This window comes from Aspergillus luchuensis, chromosome 1 (assembly GCF_016861625.1).
Source record: "Aspergillus luchuensis IFO 4308 DNA, chromosome 1, nearly complete sequence".
NCBI lineage: Eukaryota > Fungi > Ascomycota > Eurotiomycetes > Eurotiales > Aspergillaceae > Aspergillus > Aspergillus luchuensis.
This window is the reverse complement of record NC_054849.1, coordinates 56,387-77,519: the sequence shown is the minus strand read 5'-3', so window position 1 is coordinate 77,519 and position 21,133 is coordinate 56,387. Positions and strand designations below refer to the sequence as shown.

The window sequence follows — 21,133 nt, the reverse complement described above, 5'->3', positions numbered from 1 at the left end:
GGGCTATTGACAGGGTTTGCTTCGAAAAAGGAACCAGAGAGTGCCTGGTGTCAATCCGGCTTCCCCCTACCCACATAAATAAGTAGCATGCGATTCCTAAACAGAGTAAACATCCCCCGTCGGACCGAGCCAGAGATTCGCCTCCCGCAGGAAATGCGCACTTTCATACCGCACAATCTCAATCCGATGCATCGGATCCACCTCTGACGGCTCGGGGAACGAGACTGAACCCTCACCATCCCAAATCTCCTTCGCCGTGATCTTAAGTGCCAGAGGCATCAACTCCCTCACAGACGGAGGCTGTCCCGCAATCGGCGAAGGCAGCACACGTAGATTCATGCAGCGTGTTTCGACCGTCATCCCCACATCCGGGACTGCCTGCTTCCGAACAGGACTATAGTTCATCTGTAGGATCTTCTGGTGTGGAGGATGCTCGACATGTCCGCGCATCACTCGGGTCCCACATGGCTCAGACGGGTTGAACTCCACTGTGCCGAACTTCTTTGGAAAGCCGTATTGCTCTCGGCCAGCTAGGACGGGTGACTCGTTGTCGAGGATCAGGGAGAGGAAGTATTCATATTTCTCTCCGCGGTAGCGCACGTCCACGCCATGGGTGTACTCGTTGTATGGGCCGAAGGAAGTCATGCTGTGTCGGAGGAGGCGGACGGTGATGAGGGGCTCGTCCTCCAGTTCAAGCATGCTGGGAACGAAGGGAGCGACGCTGTGTGCGGTCGTACGGTAGGTTACGACTAGGATGGTGGAACCGGTGAAGTCGCAGTCGCCGGTGGGATATGGTGGTGCGTATTGAGGGATGGCATCCCCAGTGAGCTCGAAGGTACCGAAAGGCATTCTGATGACGTGGTTTTGATGGCAATTTTCAGTAGTGGGATATTTATCCTTTTGCAGTGCTTTCGCGGGATTTTCCAGCTGGGCAAACTAGGGGAGGGGATCTCAAATATACCATAATCCCAGCAGACGACCATGGCTGCTGAGTGTGTGGATTGGGCTGGGATACGATGCTCATTACGAGTCAGAGAAGGGGTCCAGCCAGATTCTCCGCATCGCTGCCGAGCGAAGCTTAATTATTTCAAACAAGATGCTTGTTTGAGCTTAATCCTCAGTGACCCGGTCTCGAATACGAGGGTCTCTTTGTTCCCCACCAAGATCAAACTCTGTACCCGAACAAGTCTGGGCTGTTCTACTGCAAATCTGACCATCCAAATTGTAGCCACACGGGGATGTACAGCCGCCGGCTCCGAACCTCTGCCGGGGTTGAAAGGGTGCTGCAGCTTCCTACCTTCAAGCGACAGAGCTATCTGGACGTCGAAGGATGACACTTCAGATGACGGGTGCGTCCAAGCGGGGTGGTACATTACGAATACTTAATGGGCAGTGGAAAGTTCATCAATCATTAGATGTCAAATGTCTATAAATGGCAGATCCGAATAAACCCAATAACTCAGGTCAGGTGCAGATCAGCCAAATGAAGACATTTCGTCCCATTATGTGAAGGAGATAGGTCATATATAGCAAACCGGGCACCGATCAATACGTTTATACGTACATATCCTAATCTTTGAGCCCCCACAACAAAAGAATAGAGAAGAAAAGCAGAATCAAGATAAAGTGCTAAAATTAGCGGTCGCAAATAAGTTTTTGCCGCCGAAGAAAAAAAAAAAAGAAATCTCCCCGACTGGGAGTCGAACCCAGGTCTCCCGCGCTTGTTCCCGAAAGGGATTGACAAGCGGAAATCATGACCGTTAGACCATCGAGGATTGGATAAAGGTTTAAGCGAGAGTCTTGTCTTATGAGCAAGAAATGTAATAGAAAATTGTACGCCTTGCAAGTGGAAGGTTTGCTGGGCTGGTCGGATACAGCTGAAATCTTGAAGTACTCAATGCCAAAATGGGGCGGTATTTTCAACCAAGTAATTTTCACCACTTCAACTTTTACATATGCATTGGCTAGGATAACTTCATGTCAGTGGTTCTAGGTCGTGAACCGGTTGTGCTGAAGTAGACTTCCTATACTAATTGTCATGATTATATATTTTTGAAAAGGAGTGTCTGTATAGTAAATATACATCGAGTATAATCTGTGTCGACTGTGTGATGAGCATGACTATGCAACTGCCTCATGACCTCGACACCCTTATATTCAAATCAGTGGGGACCCCATCACTCTCGCGAATACGCCATTGTTGGGCCATTCCACTTATGGCGGCCTCGCACCAGCCAGTCCCCAATGGCAAACAGCATCACAAAGCCCAACACCGGCCCAGCGTAATTCATGGTCTCCCCAGTGACCGGCACCTCAGACGGAAAGGGTAAAAAGATGGAGAAGTAGGTAGCGAAAAGGATGGCTACCAGATTGATGGGCAGCCCCCACTTTCCTAGAGAGAACGTCCCCTGTGGAATGTCCTTCGGTGCGGTGAACCGTTTCCATACCAGAAGAACCAATGGGATCAGATATGAGATATATAATCCCAACGTACTCAAGGAGAGAATAGCGTTGAAGGCGGCTGATGACCCGATCTGAATAAAGGAGAGAAGAATAACCAATGTTGTGACAAGGAACAATGCCCGAATTGGGATCTTAAATCGTGGATCAACCTTGACGAAGAAATCAGAAAACGGAAGGCCGTTGTCTCGTGCGAAGGCCCACGTAAGTCGGGTGACAGAAGCAAGACCATTGAACAACGCAATCCAACCCGGAAGCATGCCCATGGCCATGAGCACGTATGTGGCTGCTTTGGAGCCGGTGGCTTGGTAGGCGATGGTAATAATGGGGTACCCTGTCGGGCTCGTGAGGGCAGCGGTGTAGTCGCCCATGCAGTAAAGGACGGCGATGAGGTAGCCAAATGCCATGATAGAGTTGATTATGGTGCCGTAGATCATTGACCGAGGGATAACGACTTTAGCGTTCTTGACTTCCTCTGACATGTGGATGATGCCGTCGACTCCTAAACAGGTTGGTTAGTTGGTTCGTAGTATGGTCAGGGCGGGAGTAGAGGTACCACTCAAGGGGGTGATGACGCCCAATAGTCCCACGGAGTACACGACTCCTGGGTTTTCCCAGCCACTGAGGCCACTCACAAAAGTATCCCAGACAAAAGCATTGGAGTTGCGCGGGGCCAGAATAACAAATGTTGCAATCATCACGGGAAGGAAGACAACGTGCATTACCCCAGCTGCGACTTCGATGATGGCGAGCAGGCGCCGGGCAAAGATATTGATGACGATCGGGATTAGGACTACTGCCCACATGAGCAGAGTTCCCTGCCACCGTTTTGCATCATAGTCCGGGTAGGCCAGGATAGCCATTCCTTCAATCTCGGTGCCGATGAAATAGGGCGAGATGCAGACCAGAGCGGCCCATGAGAAGAACTGGGTGTTGTTAGAAAGGGTGGAGTGCTCGAGAGACCAACAAACATACGGTAACCCAGCCTGCAAAAATCCACGATTAGTCAGTTCATTATGTCCAGCCACAATACAGATTTGACTGTGAAGGTCTAACCTTGGAAGAAACTGATGAAGCGCCGGTAGCGTGGTGCCAGAACGTAGCTCCAGTGATACTGCGCCCCAGCCGTCGGGTGCCTGGAGAATCGAAATGTTTGATCAGCAATATTTTCTTAAAACAACTCTTTAGTAAACAGGAACTACATACACTGATGCGAGTTCAGCAAGTGAAGTGGCGATTGCCAGATTCCCCACACCACTGATAATAATGCCATACACAATGGCAGCAGGACCTCCGTTAAAAAGACCGGCCTGCAAGCTGCCTCCAGCCGATTCCCATGACGCCAGAAGAGTCGCAGAGAAAGCCAGAGAGGAGAAGAAGTTCAAGTATCGCTGGAAAGAACCAGGTTAGCATGCGCAAACTGGGGTGTGATTCAGATGAGGGCAATCATATACGTCTAGCTTCTGTCGCTGACGGTACTCGACGCTGCTGCTTGCAGCACCACGCGGGCTTTCATCAGCAACCGTGGATCGGACGGCACTGCCGCTTTTCATTTCAACCTCCTCATCTAGCATCTTATACAAGCGGTGTCAATGATATCAGGTTGCAGAAAAGAGTGCATCAAGTGGCGGTGCTGATGGAAGAATCGCCCACAATGCAATTTTCTCTAGATAGGGATGAATGACACCAAAAACCTTGGAAAAATTTCCGGAACTTTGGGCGTCCGACTTCGGGGCAGGCTCAAATAAATGCAGGGATACCATGCAGGCCAAGTTCAGGGAACCGTCCGGACATTGTCTGAAAGTGGAATGATGGCGCTGCGTCTTTGCAGACACTCTGGCCGATTCTGGTGACGCGGCATGCGACCATCTGCAACTGTCGTTTGAGCGAAATAACATTCTCAGCAAACAATGGACAAGAACATCGAACTAAAAGAGGACGACCCCGCCGTTTAGATTGAGTGACATGGGTTTTCGACGCCAATTAATGGGACTAACGGCACGGAAGGCATTTAGGGTGCATTAGCAGCATCTCCGGGCTCGGACCATCGGAGAATCCACCACTGATCCCCCACAGCATAAATTGCGCCTAGAATGAGTCCGTCCGTTGCGAGAAAATAATTAGCTAGCTTCAGCGGAGCAATCTCGGAGGAAAATCTATACTCTCCAGGACAATTACCAGGGCTGGATCACAGATAGCAGCCAGGCTCCTTGGCCACAATCGTAAAGGTTGAAAGTGCTAGTCATAACAACAGTGGCAATCAAACGTGATATCCAATGGAAATTCTTTCCGCAACATCGAACACAGGGGTGATGGTATGATCAATTGTTGGTGCCTGGCTCCAGGGGGCTAGTGTTGAACCGGCGACATGAGTTCTCGTCCACCTCGTTTACACGCCGAGCAGCACGACAGGGATTATGATCCCGGTAGCCAAGCATACTCCGATTACTGCGCCAATAAACAGATATCCTCTTCTCGAAATTTTACTTTCGCTATAATCCGCTCTGTCATCCGACCCCGTCTCTAACCTGTTGATTATTCGATTATGTCCTTCCATCACCGTGATCATGGCTGAGACCGAAGCTCCCTTCGAGACACTCTCAGATGACAATCATGGGCCACTCATAACTCTCGTATCTGTTGCACTTTTGATTGTGGCCATTATCTTTGTGGCAGCAAAGCTATGCTCGGTGCTCTACTTCAAACAGCGTCGGTCTGCTGTCCATACACCCGTATGGCTAGCTCTGGTGGGTGGTTAACGGCCCACGGAGCACAGAATCCTCTAACCAGTCATTGTACTTAGGCGCTACTAGTTGTCGAGGTGATAGTGATACAAAAAGGGGTTGACAGTGGGATAGGTCGACATATTGACAGTCTTAGTGACACAGCCATCCAGACAGCTAGCAAGGTTAGTTCTTTCCATAGCAATTCCAACGAGCAGTCACCGAAATTGAACCTGTGATGTAGTACCTCTACGCTGCGCAGCTTCTCCATGTCATTGTCCTCTCATTATCCGAAATTTCTACCACGCTGCTCGTCTGGAAATTGACTCCCCATCGCGGCATCCGCCAGACTTGTCGCATCACCGTCGGCCTTGTAGCGGCCTGGACCATTTTCGCCGTCTTTGGGATTGCATTCCAATGCAAGATGCCTGACCCGTGGCTCTATAGCTCCTCTCACTGTGTTGGGAAGGTATGCATACTATAGGAGACTTATGGATGTGTGTGTCCTGACTGTACATAAGGGCTCGATTCTCTATCCTATCTCGATAATACACATAATAACAGAACTTGTCATCGTGGTCATTCCATTCTTTATGATGCGCAATGTCCAATTGACACTCACGACAAGGGTGAAGATTCTAGCTGCTTTCTCAGCACGCATAATGTACCTTGCTCATCCAATCTCTAGGAATTATAAGCCACTGACCAACGGTACAGTGTAGTAGCACTGGCCATTGCATACCTTGCCCTTCTACCATCATACCTTCTTTCGACTGATATAACATGTTAGTACCATCCTCTTCCTTTCCACCCACTCATACTGAATTTACCTCGAATCTAGGGACCGTCGTTAATCCCATGATCTGCCAACAAGCCATGACTTGCTCAACCGTCACCATCGTCTGCCTACCAACGCTGTACCATATTTTTGCGGGCTTACATTCCGGCCTAATCACCACCAGACTGCCCGATGAGGTCGAGCTGAAACATACTCATCCATACGGACATAATTCTACACCTGGAAGTCATGGAAGTAAAGGGAAAGGGCCCACAGAATTGGCGACGATTGACTCGGTTGTGTCTGTGAAGAGGAAGTCGACCATCAAAAGGTCAAGCTTCAGTGATAGCACGAAGCGTTTGACTGATGGAGAGAAGGGGGGCGGAGTGTTAATGACGGTTGACATTACAGTGGAGGTAGAGGATCGATAGCTCTCATGGCCCTTTGTAATATCCCTATGCGAATAGCACCATGATAACATACAATGTGTGGGATTACTTTACTCTTCAAGTTCTACGAAAAAGCCGCTTTTCTATCGTCACAATACGACCCTCGATAAGTTGAAAAGATGACCAATCCAGAACAGCACATAAGAAAGGTCAGACGTACAAGACGGGATTGGTCTCAATACTTCCCATTAGAGCAGTAAAGAGGGGACTTTCCAATCACCCACAACCTGTTTCCACAACTGCATGAATGCCAAAATCTGTGCTTCACCACCCGCACTGGTTATCAGCATTAGCCCCTGAGGCTGGCCCAGCCCACCAGGACCTTCCAAGCGATCAAGTGGAGCCACGGCAGTGGGATAGCCTGCAAGAGCCGCCACTGCACAAATTGCACAATCACCTGGCCCAATTATCAGGTTAATATGATTTTCCCGCAGTGTCGCATCGATGCCGTCGGGACCGGCCAAGTGTTGAGCATAGGCCTTGGCTGCCGTAGCTTTCTCTTCTGTCAATGTTGATTTGAGGGTCTCCTCGAGGTCATTTTGATCTGTATGTGCTACGAGATATGAGTGCTCGGACTTTCAAAGATGTGGTGAGATTACTTACGCTGCGGCATGGCAGAAGATGCATGTTCTCCGTTGTAGTGGATCAATTCTGGAACTGATGTGACCTTGGGGACAACTAGAAGCGAGCAATACTCTTCAAATAGCCTTGGAAATTCATGAACTGTAATAATCGTGAGCCATCATAGAAAACCATTCGTGGGGGGCGATAAGCGTACATGCAACTGTATAGTTTACGCTTTTGCCTTCAAAGCGAAGGCCCTCCATTGTCGGCAAATCTACGGGGTAGACAACCCGGGCTCCTCGGAGAGTTATTTGCGCTCTTGCCCATTCGTACCCATCGAGCTATCAAGCATCAGGTATGGCCAGCCTGAACCGTAGAGTAAAAGGGGACTCACAATTTGACTTTCCACATATTTGTCCTGGGTCTTTTGGAATCCAAACGCATCCCATACAATTGGATCGACAAATCCGATCGAGACGTCGCTCCACTTTGCAGACACCAAGCGCGTGCCATTGAGCAGTGGCATCAACAGACCCAGGTCTTCGGGACACTTGGCCATAGCACCCAACTTATCAAAGTCTTTGCTTAAGCGAAAAATTCCGTCCATTGGGACACTCCCGCGAGTGGCAGTGATAGAGTACAATCCCGCCCGATTTGCCGGCATGCAGACTGAACCCGAAGTTTCCGTCCCCAGCGATAACGGCACAAAGCCGGCTGAAACCCCCACTGCAGACCCGGACGAGGAGCCTCCCGGTCCAGAGCGACCGATAAACAGATCGTCCGATCGAAAACCACCCTTGATATAAGCTGACTGAGTTTGTCCATTTACTGCTGACCAACCGGCGGTCATGCACGTCGCCTTCAGGCCGCAGAATTCCGTTAGACTGGCTTTGGCGAGGATGATCACGCCGTGGTCTAGGAGTATATCTATGATGCATGCGTTCTTCCGTCCATATGTGTCTTTGAACGCAGCGGCGCCGACCGTGGTAGGTAAACCTAGGGACTCGGACGTGATGATCGCATCTTTTATGATAATCGGAATTCCATGAAGTGGACTGCGGGTCTTGCCCTGCGATCTTTCGTCGTCGCGGGCTGCTGCTTGAGCAAGAGCAGCTTCGGCATTGACGGAGATTATTGCATGCAGGTTCAGGCCAGCTCTATTGTGCCGGTCGATTTGAGCGAGGTAGGCCTTGACGATATCCACACTAGTAGTGTCGCCCCGATACAGCAACTGGCTAAGCTGCGTTGCCGTTGCAGTTAGGACATTCCATTCATCCATGCTCTCTGTGGCTTTTATCCGATCGTCCTGGTGTCGTTGGAGGACAATATAAATGATAGAACCAAGAATATCTCACCACCTGAATCTGTTTGCGAGAAATGTGATTATCATAACCTACACTGATAGGCAGCAGTTTCATGTGAGCTGGTTATCTCTCTGGCATCACTGGCACATCCACTTTGGGCTAAGTGCTTACTCGCACGTCATGCAAGATAGCGTATTAGTACTACTCAATGACTGAAGAATCCTATCTTATCCTCTCTCTCCCCCTAATGGATACAGTCGTAGGCGTAAATATGGAAATTGGTTGGGGACAGTATAAATTGCCAGGGTTGATTTGGTGTCCATAGCAAGGTAAAAATTGTAGCCTATTGGATGGCTATAGTTTAATACTTGGCTTCAATCAAGGAGGACTGTAATTCTCAATATGATCTCTACTCACTCACATACCTTATCGTTACTGAGGGTCAGAGACATCGTATATGACGTTCTCAATACCAGGCCCACCCTGCTCGATTTGCAGTGTAGCCAACACATCTTACTTTTGCCGACAGCGTCAAAAAGTGATGATTGAGGCGTAAATTGCTGGTCACAATCCCTGAGCCGGTCGCTCAATGGGTCAAACTGGCTTGCTCTTACTTACATTGTTTCTAACTAACAGGCCATATCGAAAGTATGTCCTGACACCCGAGCTGCAAAATATGACAATGCATAGATGACTGACCGGCCTCTCGGGACCTGAACAGCCCGAACAGAACCACCGATAAGGCTGAAGGCCCCATCAACCATGGCAGGGTTGGGGTGGTAGCCTAGTCCGACGACCAGTCGGAGAGGAACCACCCGAAGAGAGTGGTCTCGACGGCGCCACGTTGAGAACCACAGCGTGAGATGCTTGACTTAACATAAAACACCCGTGTAGCTCATGACTCATGGGGCAAAAGGCAAGGTCTGGTCCAATGGAGCCATGATGAGCTGCAATCCTTTGCAGTGTTGCACATGAAGCGCCACCGGCAGAGACAGCGAGACTCGGGCTGCGGGGATAAGGCTGTGGCTGTGGCTGTGGCGCAGCAATTTACCGTCGGACTTAAAGCTTCGGCTGCTTAACTGGGCAACCAGCTCCGCAAGGCCGATAATGACTCATCAGCACATACCCTATCGGGTTAGTAGCGGTGATGTATTGGGAAAAGCCCGAAGGGCATTAGGATATCCGAGTCGGCATATGCTAATCTCCGGACTGTGGCGACGCCAATCGAGGAAGAAGGATTACGACGACTATCAAAGTCTGTGGCGTAAATCATGTAGAGTAGCTATCATGGATGCCTGAAACAGGATCTATATAAAGGGGGACAGCTTACCTTGATAACGTTCCCTTCATCACTACAACCATTCCAATCCCTCATTCTATACCCTCTCATCATTCCTTCTCCTCCTCTTTACACAATCCGACACTCCAGTTTTAGCTAAAAACTCATATCATCATACGAACCCAAACCACAACAAGTATTACACAAGAATCAACATGGCCAACATCCGTGATCTCAATCAACTCCCTCCCTATTGGGAAGTCGTCGCCAGCATGGAAGAACCAAGCTTTGCTCACCCCTTCTTCGCCGGTCACAACCACAACCACATGCCACATGGCGAACACTTTGCTGGTGCTGGAGACTTTGATCTGCCCCATCGCGGCCGCCATGGCCCTCACCACCGCCGCCACCGCCGCGGAGAGCCTGTGACTGAAGACGAAGAACCTACCCAGACCGAGACTGCCGAAGATGACGAACCCTCCTCTTCCTCCTCCGACGAGGAAAACCATGATGAGCCCCGGAAATGCAAGCGTCACGGTCGCCACGGTGGTTTCCACGCCAAAGGCGGCAAGGGCCGTCATGGACCTGGTCGCCACGGGCGCGGTCCATGGGGAAAATTTGACCACCCCCCTCATCCCGGAGCATTTGGAGCTTGGGGGGCTGATTTTCAAGAACCCCACGCAGGATTTGGCCCCCATGGCGGCTTCGGCCATGGGCCGCATGGTCGGTTTGGACCCTACGGGGGTCGACACATGCGCGGTGGCTTCAAGCATGGTGGTCGCGGCGGACCGCACCGTGGCTTTGGCCCATTTGGATTTAAGGAGTTCGGCCATCATCGTCACGGTAAGCATCACAAGCGCGGCGACTTTTTCCACCCCGAGGTGGATGTATTCGACACTACCGAGGCCTTTATAGTGCATGTTTCGCTGCCCGGGGCGAAGAAGGAGGCGGTGGAAGTAAAGTGGGACCCGAAGAAGTTCGAGCTGAATGTCAGCGGAACGATTGAGCGCCCTGGCGATGAGGAATTGCTGAAGACATTGGCCTTGGATGAACGTCGCGTGGGGACTCTCGATCGCCAGGTGCGGTTGGGCAGTGTGTTCCAGCCCGTGGAGGTGCATGTCGAAGGCATCACGGCTGAGATGGAAAACGGAGTGTTGATCATCAAGTTGCCCAAGGTGGAGACGGATGTGGTGATGGTGACGCGTGTGAATGTGCAGTGAAGACTTTCTCTTTCTTTTTGGAAGACATATTCATATTTCTTCCGTGATGGAGTGATATGACTCAGGCGTTAAACTGTTTGTTGTTAGTATTGTTATCAAAGATTGATGGTTATTTGCGATCATATTGTACTTAATGGAATGAAAATGGGATCTCCGATCCCCAGATCTCCAACATGATGAAAATCTTCACCGTAGATGCCCGGTAACTAAATAGTTAGTGAATTAGTACGAACGAGTACTAAGTACTTTGTAACAACCAGCCAAAATGGGGAAAGGAATGTCATTTGAGCACGTGATGTCTGCCTCGGCTCCCCGATCTCGTTCCGGATTTGGTTATCCCGGATACGGGTTGTACCAAAGTAGAAGTAGTGGTAGTAACTTCAAACAGCATCGAGGAATCCGGCAATCAATCCTATAGTAACCAATTTTGAATAAGAAAAGATACGGTGTTTATGAAAATGATTGCTACGACCGCTACCAGGCAGTTGATGCTGGCTGCTAGCCTTGTGCTTGGTAGCTAGTATAGTGTAACGCTCGATATATATGCTATTGTTAGTAGGGCTGGCTCCTAGAAGGAGGAGTTCTCAAACTTCTCACACTTCAATGGTCGAGACAGTGAAGCTGGTTGGAGCTTGGCAATATATCAGCGTCTATAATTTTCGTGCATCATTGGCTTCACTGATGTAGGAATAATAGTATGTTGAAGCGGTGTTGGAAAGGGAGTGATTGTTCTGCGTGCCTGAGGCCTACAGGCAGGAGAGCGGGATGCGCCGCCGATACCCACCAATCACAACCCTATGATTGTTCCGGACATCAGCACTAATCCTAACTGGGACTGGCGCTGTCAGCTGCTTTGTGATCCTAGTCCAGTACACTTACCCTACTAAGTACTACTGCCTAGGTCTCACCAGCTCCAACATGGTGACGAAAGTCTTTCTCTTTTCTTTTCCATCTCCTCCGGATTCAAGCATTCACCATTGACGGTCAGCTGTGCTCTAAATCAACCCTCATAGTCCACAGTTGGAGTGTTGTGCCTACCACGAGGATTATTAAACGCTCACTTCCCGGCGCGAAGGTGGGTCACTCAGTGTCATTCCAGCCACAATATTCCTCTTTCCCCCTCGGCCAAATAATCTCTCCGCAGTGGAAACAAACTGACCCGCTCGATGAGCGTTTTAGACTCCGATAAATATACCATCGATCGTGACCTTTTCCAAACCGGCAATCGACATGACCACCTTCAGTCCTCTCCCGGCCTACATCCTGGGTAGCCTGACTCTCGCCCTGGGCTGCCATGCGCTGGCTCGCCCTGGCCCCGAGTATCCGCGTTTCGGCTTGCCCTTCGAACCCGCCGCTTCTTCCGCTTCGACCCATGGCAACAAACGCACCCCTCCACCCGGCGCAGTTTCTCCCCTCATGTACATCAAGGGCATTCGCGAGACGAGCTACGGTCTGACACTGCTTGCTTTGCAGTACTACGGTCAGGAAACTGCCGTTACCATCTTCGCCGGCGTTTGCGCGCTGGTTGGACTTGCCGATGGATTCGTTGTCTGGGCGAATGGGGGCGAGGCGCTCAAGACCAAGGCCTTTGGACACTGGATTACATGTGTGGGATTTGGGGCGTGGGCCTGGTGGAGGGCTTGTGCGTAGAAAGACTGGGATCTATCCACAGATTGGCCTGAATATGCTCGTGGAATAAGCTGAGCTCCAAACGTAGCAAGGGATTTTCTGGCTGTTTAAAGTAACGCATAGCGTCCATTAGAAAATTGGTTTGATTATGATGGTCGCAGACCATGGGGTAGGACATGATAGTATATTGTTCAGGGAAGAATGGTCGAAGCAAACACACGATTGAAGGCGCTACAACTACTTCATCCGTCTGGAAGCAAAGGAAGGCCATATTCACTCCTCAAATTTCTCCAACTTGGCACCTTACTCTCCCACCTCCCGATCATCCTTCCAGAACACAAATTGAACAAAGGGCCACTTCATCGATGCCATGCGAATATGCCGTCCCCACAAATACAACGGGATGAAGAACAGCAGACAGCCCCCCGAGATGCCCGCCATGGCGCCAAAGGCGGCCGCATAGCCAGATTCGGCGATCCAGGGGTTGGTGTAGAAAGATAGCAGGAACCCAAAGCAAGCTTATTGAGCTGTCAGTGACATGATTACCTCAACATAGAGTAAAGAAGGATGGGTCCTACATTTGAAAGCCAGCTGAGTGACGGCGACTTCACCAGCCACCGGTCGGTAAGCGTCAACACAATACACGAACGAGACATTTGTCCCTTGACTGATGGCAAATGATACTGTGTAATTGCATTAGCAAGGGTTAATGTCATAGGTGCGACGGGGGTGATATACATAAACCAAGACCAATCGTTGGCACAATCCAGTGCCAGGCGCGATCGATGCCAAAGCCATACAGAAGCAGCGCCAATGGAGCGGCGATCACACTAGGAATAATAGCGGGTAGACGCATTTCCGGCTCTCGAATACCACCGTTGCGCTTGGTGAGATAATCGGCCACCCAGTCAGAAAAGGGCCCTCCCGCAAAGGTACCGAAGAAACAGCCCAGCATGCCGGCAATGAAGCATAATCCACTCTGCCAGGCAGCAAACCCATACGTTTCGCTAAAAGCAGTGGCAAAGTTTGATGTGACCGCCACGAGGAAGCCGATTGTGACGGACATGACGATGGTCGCCCAGAAGATCGGAGGCAGCAGAATGAGACCGAAAGGTCGGATGAACATCCGCCATAGGGATTCGTCTGTGTATGTGTGACCGGACCAAAAGCGCAGACTCTGCAGATAGCTCTGTCTGCGGGAAAGTCTCTCTTCTCCCCGGGACTCGACATGCTCGGCATGCTTCTGCGTGTTGTAAACATCATCCGCATTATCTGTTCGACGAAAGGCGGTCTCGGGGAAGAAGAAGACAACCACAATCCACAGAGCACCGACAAGTCCGCAGCCGACCCAGTATATCACACGCCAGGAGTGATTGATCGTCACCAGGCCAGAGATGATGATGCCGAAGGAGACACCCGCGCTCAAAGCGGAGTTATAGATTCTAGTGAGTGGAGAAGAATCAGCTTCAGAGCTTGCATATTGATCTACATCGTTCACTTACGCCATGCCATAACCGCGCTGATGGAGATAGAAGACATCGGCAATGGTGACTGGGGCCAGACACTCTCCTGCCCCTGCACCGACACCCAGGATGGTACGGGTGGTAAGCTCACCGGCATAGATCTTTGCCAACCCGGCTCCCAGAATCATGAAGAAATAGAGCAGGTATGCTGATATGTAGATGGGCCGCCGACCATACTTATTGAGGAGTGGAACCCAGATCAAGTTGGAGACGCCCTGCAGCAGAGCACTGTTGTTGAAAAAGTAGGCTGCGCGAGACACACTCGAGTTGAAATCGGCCGCGACATCCACCATGGCGACGGTCGGACCGGCGGACATGAAGTTGCACATCACCATGGCCAGAGAGACAAGAATGGCAATGTAGATCTTGTACGAGGTAGACCTAGGGGAAGATATCAGCGACGAACTATATGCAAGCGCGAGCATTGTATATACCATCGTAGTGGATCGTTTGGGTCATCCGACGGAGTAGGGACCAGAATAACCTCGTTGGTTTCATGATGGCGCAGGCGAACATGGCCCAACGAACGATGAGGATGGTTATCCTCATCCATAATTTTCTGCACCGTCCCAACCGAGGATTTAGGGTCTCTGATCTCCATGGAGTGATGTCGTCTTCTTACAATAGTCGGGTAGGTAATGTAGTGGGTGGGGATACTGAGAAGATCCTCCTGGCCAAGCTCCTTATAAGCTGCGGGCTGGGCCCCTCACTTGACTCGTGGCTCGTGCAGATGTCAGAGACCAAATGATCGACGTGGACTGTCAAGGGATGTGGAGTCCAAATCCGGGGTAAGAAGAATAGGGTTGTGGGGGAGATCTCGGGTGCGGCCATTTCACTTCGGCTTGCACTGTCACCTCCCCCTTTCTGTCCGTATTGAAAAAGAGGGGGGCAAGCCGGCAACTACTTATTACTCTGGTAGCTGTTCAGACCCCAGCACGAGTGCCCTTTTAGCACGGCGTGGATCTTCTTCCGGCCTCTGACTCCCACGCACCAGGGAGCGACCTATATGGGGTCGGCTGCCCACGACGGTAACGATGTGTCGGCCAGATAAAATTCAAATCGTCTATTATCACAGCTTGCGTAATATGGTTTCGTGGCTACTGGCACGTGAAGTCTATTAGTACGGCTGGAGAGTCGGGAAACCAACGCCACTGCAATTTAGCCCAATCCTGCGGCTTGTTTGGACGTCGGGCCGAGCTACAGCTCCGGCTTACGATGAAACAACTCAAGTATTAGATAGGTAACATATCAAAAGACACAGGGGGACACAGAAGGACTGCCTTTGAAACTAAAGGTCTATTCTCGTCCAGTCCGCACCGGGCATCTGCAGATGTTATCACACGTTTTCCTTGAGAACTGAACTTCATTGGATAACCAAGACTGACATCCTTGATAAATTTATGACTATTCACCACTAGCTACATCTTCCATCAATTGTGATAACTGTCAAACCTTGTGATCACAAAATGTGATCTGTCGTGCCTACGCCAAAAGCACACTAACCACCAGTCAGCGGCCAGTAACCTTCCTAATACGATTGCAGACTCCCACCACCAGGGAGGGTTGTGTTTGCGGACTTGATCCACGCATTCGCAGAGGAGGAGGCATTGTAATAGATACTGTATCCCTGACTCGCAATGTTGCTGTTGGTGGTATCGGCATTGGTGAAGTTCTGGAGATAGACATTCTTCGTCAGCGTCCAGGTGGACGTCTTGTCGAGTGCCACTGCCAGGTATGCAGTCCCTCGGCCGGTGGAGGCCGTTCCCGTCCAGCTCGAGTATTCAGCCAGGCTCCAAGAGATGGAACTGCCGTTGTAGGCCACGATGTCGCCGCTCAGTGTGGACTCAGTGACCGTCACTGTAGCTTGCGCAGGCTGAATGCTCGAATTCTCTTCCCAGCCGACGAAGTGATCGAAGGATTGAGTGATCTGGGAGGCGTTGGCAATCACGAGAATACCTGACGTGGTATTCAGCTCGGTCGCATGCAGCGTGGCTGATGCAATCAGATTCCCAAACCATAGCGCTGCCATATCCTCTCCCAGTGTAGTGAGTCGGGAGTTCGAGAATGACAGGGATGCCCCGCTGCTGCGCGTAGAGGACGAGAACATGACCGTCCCTGCCAGAAGGCCAGCGGTGAAATCGACGTTTTCGAAGACAGAGCTTTGCGCTCCGTCAGAGAAAAGGCTCGGTCCATTCTCGGACTTTCCAACAACATCTTTGCCATAGCTGTCACCAAGAGTGTAGAAGATGGCGCTGCCAACCCCGGCTGTGTGAGCGATGGCATCGGTGACATAGATGTACCCGCCGGGGCTGTCACCCGAGAAGGAGGATGAGCGTTTCCCGCCTGAATAGTGTCGCAGATTGGAGGCATAGACGGTCCCGTTGCCGGCCGCATAGAGACCGTGGGACACCGGACCAGAACTGTACAGGTCGGTGTTGCTCACGTACACGGTGGTCCCGGTCCCATAGGCATAGATGTTGGCCGCACCATTGTGAACGGTGATGTTGCTGTGGTCAATGTAGGCTGTCGAGGCGTTGGCTACATTGATGGCCGCATTGACCCCAAAGAAACTGGCCTGATTGAGCCAGGTTGAGTAGCCTTTCTTGATGACATCAGTATACGACACATTAACTGCCGATCCTTCTGTCACGACGAGAATGCTGGTATCGTTCGCATCCACCGTCAAGGTTTGGTGGTCAATTTCGCCATCCTCGTCGCTATAGTAGTAGGGGCCTGTGATATTGTACAGAAGGTATTGTGGCCCGCCATTGTCCGTGGTGTAGTCGGCTTCCAAGGTATTATCGGTTGCGTCGGCAGCCAGATCAGCGTAGTCGCTGGGATCCAAAACGGTGATTGTGGCTAAGGCCAGCGGCAGGCAGGCCAACAGAAGTCGAATAGATGCCATTATGCAGGTAATTGGGAGGAGACAACAAGACGATCACAAATGACTCAAATTGGAGCTGCCCTTCAAGGTACATCGAGTGTACCTACAGGCCTATTTATCTAACCCGCCGTCCAAACTGGAAGGTCCGTGAAGCTGTCGCCCACGTCACCGTCCTTGATAATTGCTCAGGAAGTGTGGAGCCGTTTATGGCCTCGTGATGGATTAGTCCTCTGCGGGAGCTGTAACTTCCCCAACCCTAGCAATGAGGACTCCAGTGGGGGACAACTGATCTGTCGGATTGTCTCTAATGCTTTGGCGGGGTTGACAACAACAACATAGAGTACCATGGAAGCTACACGTGGACAAACTCCTCACAGTTCTTGTTAATGTCGATCGGGAGCATCTTGTGGAGCCGAATAAGGTTATCAATCCGACCTCTGACGGTATACGCAATCTCTCCTCTGCCAAGATAGGACGGAACATCTCCAATTGGCTTGAGTGTGCTGCATATATTACTATGCATGGGCATGGTATCAAAGCGGAGGGGGATCCAATCGTCTAGGAACACCGATATAAGTATCTGTCATCGAGTGTATATTCCTGCTCGGGTGCCTGAATGTAAGGAACAACTCATTCATGTTTATCTCCACATGCTCATCCGTAGCTAGTCTAGTAGTGGTACACATTGCCGGCTGAGTGTTGGAAGTAGCAGGTATCGAATGCATATGTAGCCTACTCGTTCAGGTGCGTCGGACGCGTGCGAAAACTAATCAGTTCGACGGTTATGCCTTCCACGGAGCCTAAATGTTGAGGCATTCATGTAGGCTAGTCACGTGCTGCGCTCAGGTCGCCCACACAAAGTACCTCTTCGCGTTGCTTTGTTTCGCTCTCCTAGATAGCTCAGTTCAACTCACTCTTTTGCTTCGTGTTCGTTCGTTCGTTCGCTGCTTTCGTTGCTGTAGAACGCTCCTCAAGACTAAACAACGTTTCCTTCAAGAAATTGCTCTTGGTGAGTAATCAAGCCCGGCGACGAACATCTGGAAGCTGAGGCTTCTAGGCGACCCTTGCAGTAGGCTTCAGAATGTTCTGTTCAGCTATTCACACAACGGCCAAGTACTTCCTCTGCATAACTACATGGAAATCTAATTGATAACTGGAAATCAATTCACCGATTTGACTTATGACACATTGATCCATATACATAGCAAGGGGCATGGTTTAGTTGTGTGTAAAAATTAAATGTTTATTTTATATATGATACTCTGATTTTTACCACTCGCAAGCCATAATCCATGTCTCTAGGATTTGGCCTGTCTCGCATGTTCCACCTTGATTACGGTATTCGCAGGTTGCGTCAGCGTACGTGTCGCAGACGAGCTTGCCGACCGTATCACCGTCCTGGACAAGCCCGGGATAGGAGGCCGTCATTGAGCACGTATCCCCATAAACTGTAAGGCCCGTCAAACTGGTGATCTCCTTATTGCCAGAGTTGACGCTCTCCATCCAGGTCTCTTCCATTGTGCAATGGTCCTCGGCGAAACCTTCAGCCTCGTACTCGTGGGCTAGCAACGTGTAGGTGACCCCGGACGAGGAGTCGACTTCGCGAAGGAAGAGTGCCCATGCAGACGAAGTGCCATACTTTGGAAGGGCGGTTTTGGTGGATGTGGGAGCACTCTTGGTGGAGGAAGATGTGGAGGTCTTGGATGCTGTGGTGGTGGTGGCGGTGGTGCGGGTAAGAGCGGATGCCGTACCACTATAGATCACCTGGGTGTGTGTGCCTGCACTAGTGTCTGTGGTGATACCCATGGCACTGGCCAATCCAGGCCAACCAGAACTCCTGATGCTGGAGAGAATACTATCGGGCCAGGCTCCACCGTCTTCGCCCTGGTCATCGTCTGGGGACACCGAGTAGCAGGATTCGGCTACACCCGTGGTCGTAGTCATTGCAGTCACCGAGCAGCCCACCTCTACCATCGTGCTGGTAGTTGTGCACAAGCTGGAGGTTGAGTCGATAGATGTACATGAGACCCAGGCGTCAGTGACGGTTTGCCGGGTACATGAGGTTGAAGTCTCCGTCGCGGTTTGTTTTTTCGTTTGTGTCGTCGTTGCCCGCGTTGGGGTCCGGGCCATTGTTAACACTGCTGCCACTGGAAGAGCCCGAGCTACTGGTGTCATCACCGTTGTTATCAGATCCTGGCTTGTTTGTGCTACTGCCAGAGGAGCTCCCGGAATCACCATCGGAGCCGTCGCCGTTGGTGTCGCCGTCGCCGTCGCTGTTCGTCCCCGAGCTGGTATCGCTATCGTAAGAGTAGCCTGTATGCGGACAGTCCCAGGAGCAGTTACAGAAAAGATCGTTGCATACTGTGCCGCTGCATTTACCTGGGCACTTAGGACTGGTAGGCCCGTCGGTGATAACGATCGATGGAGGCTTAGGAAGGACGAGATCATCGTCGCTACTTGAGCTGCTGCCATACACGGAGGTATCCCAGGGATATGGGGGGATGATTATCGTGCGATTCCTGGGAGTATGGGTGACACCAGGCTCGTCAAGGGGGTTAGGGTCATCGTCAATTGTCACCGTCGTTGGAGGGAGTCGCGGCGTGGGGAGGTAAGTACCACCCGTGTGAAGTACCAAGTTCGAAACCGGAAAGCCGGTGGTGGTGATAAGAGGAAGGGAGACCACGGTAGATTCAGCCACCTTGCTGGTTCTGGTGACAGTGGAAATATCGCCGTCGTCCTGAGTCACCACACTGGTGGTTGTCCACTGGACTTCCACTGTTGTCGTATACGGAGGCCGCGTGATAGTCGTGGTCGTCGTGAGAGTAATGTCGGGCAGCACCATGGTGCAAGGCATCTCGCACGAGGCATCTGGATTGAGCCACACGCCGGAATCGATGTAGACCACGGTCGCATTCGATGTACTTGAGGAAGAGGAGCCCGAATCATGGCCCACACTAGAGGAGCTAGATCCTGCATTAGAGGACAGAACACAGGCTCCCTCTGGGCAGTATCCTCGACTGCAGGCAAAATCGCACAGTCCATGGTACTTGTTGTAGTCAACATTATCTGCGGGTACCCCCGTAAGACTGGAATTTGCCGCCGGGGCGTCAATTAAGACACCCTCTGCTGTACACGTGCACGAGTTGATGGGGCAGTAGCCATAATTGCAAGCATACGAACACAAGCCAGCCAAGCCACCCTCTCCTTCACCTGCCACACAAGCGGAGGGGGTGAAGGGTGAGCTGGTGGGAGTAGACAAGGGCACGTCAACTGTGCCGCACGCACCGTCAGGACAGTACCCGTAATTGCAGTCGAAGCTACACAAGCCACTATAATTGGCATCCTCGCCAGCCGCAGGGTATCCGATGGTGTTTGTAGCGTTGGGAAGGGTGGCAGCAGGGCCCATTTTGGTACAGTAACAGGCGCCGACGGGGCAGTAGCCGTATTGACATGAGTATTCGCATAGTCCGGCAAAATTACCAGTACCCGTGCCTTCGACACAAGTGTCATTGGAGAGGGAGGGAGGTTTGGCCGAGACAGTATTGCTAGAGGAGGCACTTCCAACCCACGCGTTCCAATTTTGAAAGCCGTCATTACATGTGGCGGAGATGGAACCTTCAGTGACCTCGGCAATGGTTTCACCGTTGCGACTGATGGTCACCACGACGGCGCCTGTGCCAGTATAAGTTGCTCTGCCATGGTAGATGCCCACTCCACCACTGGGCTTGTGCATCCATGTTACTCCGCTCAAGGGGCTGCCACCAACAGTGATGGAGATGTCGGCACTGGATCCGAGGAGGGCAGAGAAAAAGATCTCATCGGTCAGTACACTGGCAGGCTCGAATTCTATCTCAAGCTGGCTCGCAGTGTTAATCGTTGTATTGCCGCCATCACAGGCCCCGATAGGCTGTGGTCGGAACCATGTCACCAGTCCCTCCTGAGTGACGGTGGTGACGTTTTGTTTGTACATGTCGATCACAAATGGCAGGAACAAACGCCAGCCATCGTGAGGCATATTTTCCACATAGTTGAAGGGTGCCTCACCAATGTGCATAGGGGACAGAGCCTTTTCGTAAATGGGACCGATATAGTGAGACTCGCCGTAATCATTCCAAGTCAAGATCTCCACGAATTCTGGCTGCAGATACCAAACTTCCTGCCAACGGTCATACCAAAGATTGTCGCTGCGCCACATCCAGTTTTTGTTATAGCCAGGAAGGTTGGTGTAGAACCAAGGGGAGACAGGCATCATGTAAGGCAGGCAACTGAGGTAATCTCTGTATGAGGCGTCCACGTATGTGTTCATCTCCTGGGGACCCC

The 21,133-nt window shown here is 51.2% G+C and overlaps 11 protein-coding genes and 1 non-coding gene across 12 annotated transcripts; 3 read left to right on the top strand and 9 right to left on the bottom strand.

Annotated features, from left to right (window-relative positions):
- Positions 1–96: 96 nt before the first annotated feature.
- AKAW2_10030S (acetoacetate decarboxylase family protein) lies at positions 97–849 on the bottom strand (the record flags this gene model as incomplete). Its single annotated transcript, XM_041685657.1, has 1 exon — positions 97–849. The coding sequence occupies one exon, from the start codon at positions 847–849 to the stop codon at positions 97–99; it is 753 nt and encodes a 250-aa protein (XP_041536750.1).
- Positions 850–1,685: 836 nt separating this feature from the next.
- On the bottom strand, positions 1,686–1,775 carry AKAW2_t10001S. Its single transcript has one exon. It is a non-coding gene; the product is annotated as a tRNA-Asp (tRNA).
- A 402-nt stretch (positions 1,776–2,177) lies between these two features.
- AKAW2_10029S (putative GABA permease) lies at positions 2,178–4,034 on the bottom strand (the record flags this gene model as incomplete). The annotated part of the gene is made up of 6 exons (XM_041685545.1): positions 2,178–2,962; positions 3,017–3,386; positions 3,436–3,446; positions 3,517–3,596; positions 3,667–3,851; positions 3,915–4,034. 6 exons carry the CDS (start codon positions 4,032–4,034, stop codon positions 2,178–2,180), a joined length of 1,551 nt encoding a protein of 516 aa, XP_041536749.1.
- A 993-nt stretch (positions 4,035–5,027) lies between these two features.
- Positions 5,028–6,392, top strand: AKAW2_10028A (uncharacterized protein; the record flags this gene model as incomplete). The annotated part of the gene is made up of 6 exons (XM_041685434.1): positions 5,028–5,207; positions 5,264–5,368; positions 5,428–5,652; positions 5,705–5,847; positions 5,901–5,968; positions 6,025–6,392. The coding sequence occupies 6 exons, from the start codon at positions 5,028–5,030 to the stop codon at positions 6,390–6,392; spliced, it is 1,089 nt and encodes a 362-aa protein (XP_041536748.1).
- A 206-nt stretch (positions 6,393–6,598) lies between these two features.
- Positions 6,599–8,253, bottom strand: AKAW2_10027S (uncharacterized protein; the record flags this gene model as incomplete). Its single annotated transcript, XM_041685323.1, has 4 exons — positions 6,599–6,963; positions 7,014–7,133; positions 7,189–7,315; positions 7,369–8,253. The coding sequence occupies 4 exons, from the start codon at positions 8,251–8,253 to the stop codon at positions 6,599–6,601; spliced, it is 1,497 nt and encodes a 498-aa protein (XP_041536747.1).
- Positions 8,254–8,522: 269 nt separating this feature from the next.
- On the bottom strand, positions 8,523–9,042 carry AKAW2_10026S (uncharacterized protein; the record flags this gene model as incomplete). The annotated part of the gene is made up of 4 exons (XM_041685212.1): positions 8,523–8,621; positions 8,704–8,838; positions 8,897–8,903; positions 8,978–9,042. The coding sequence occupies 4 exons, from the start codon at positions 9,040–9,042 to the stop codon at positions 8,523–8,525; spliced, it is 306 nt and encodes a 101-aa protein (XP_041536746.1).
- Positions 9,043–9,772: 730 nt separating this feature from the next.
- Positions 9,773–10,777, top strand: AKAW2_10025A (Hsp20/alpha crystallin family protein; the record flags this gene model as incomplete). The annotated part of the gene is made up of 1 exon (XM_041685101.1): positions 9,773–10,777. The coding sequence occupies one exon, from the start codon at positions 9,773–9,775 to the stop codon at positions 10,775–10,777; it is 1,005 nt and encodes a 334-aa protein (XP_041536745.1).
- Positions 10,778–12,007: 1,230 nt separating this feature from the next.
- On the top strand, positions 12,008–12,427 carry AKAW2_10024A (DUF4267 domain-containing protein; the record flags this gene model as incomplete). Its single annotated transcript, XM_041684990.1, has 1 exon — positions 12,008–12,427. One exon carries the CDS (start codon positions 12,008–12,010, stop codon positions 12,425–12,427), a length of 420 nt encoding a protein of 139 aa, XP_041536744.1.
- Positions 12,428–12,709: 282 nt separating this feature from the next.
- Positions 12,710–14,530, bottom strand: AKAW2_10023S (putative MFS transporter; the record flags this gene model as incomplete). Its single annotated transcript, XM_041684879.1, has 5 exons — positions 12,710–12,924; positions 12,985–13,089; positions 13,145–13,848; positions 13,909–14,310; positions 14,364–14,530. The coding sequence occupies 5 exons, from the start codon at positions 14,528–14,530 to the stop codon at positions 12,710–12,712; spliced, it is 1,593 nt and encodes a 530-aa protein (XP_041536743.1).
- Positions 14,531–15,457: 927 nt separating this feature from the next.
- AKAW2_10022S (uncharacterized protein) lies at positions 15,458–16,834 on the bottom strand (the record flags this gene model as incomplete). The annotated part of the gene is made up of 1 exon (XM_041684768.1): positions 15,458–16,834. One exon carries the CDS (start codon positions 16,832–16,834, stop codon positions 15,458–15,460), a length of 1,377 nt encoding a protein of 458 aa, XP_041536742.1.
- A 1,248-nt stretch (positions 16,835–18,082) lies between these two features.
- Positions 18,083–18,787, bottom strand: AKAW2_10021S (uncharacterized protein; the record flags this gene model as incomplete). The annotated part of the gene is made up of 1 exon (XM_041684657.1): positions 18,083–18,787. The coding sequence occupies one exon, from the start codon at positions 18,785–18,787 to the stop codon at positions 18,083–18,085; it is 705 nt and encodes a 234-aa protein (XP_041536741.1).
- A 61-nt stretch (positions 18,788–18,848) lies between these two features.
- On the bottom strand, positions 18,849–20,828 carry AKAW2_10020S (uncharacterized protein; the record flags this gene model as incomplete). The annotated part of the gene is made up of 1 exon (XM_041684546.1): positions 18,849–20,828. The coding sequence occupies one exon, from the start codon at positions 20,826–20,828 to the stop codon at positions 18,849–18,851; it is 1,980 nt and encodes a 659-aa protein (XP_041536740.1).
- Between the last annotated feature and the right edge of the window lie 305 nt (positions 20,829–21,133).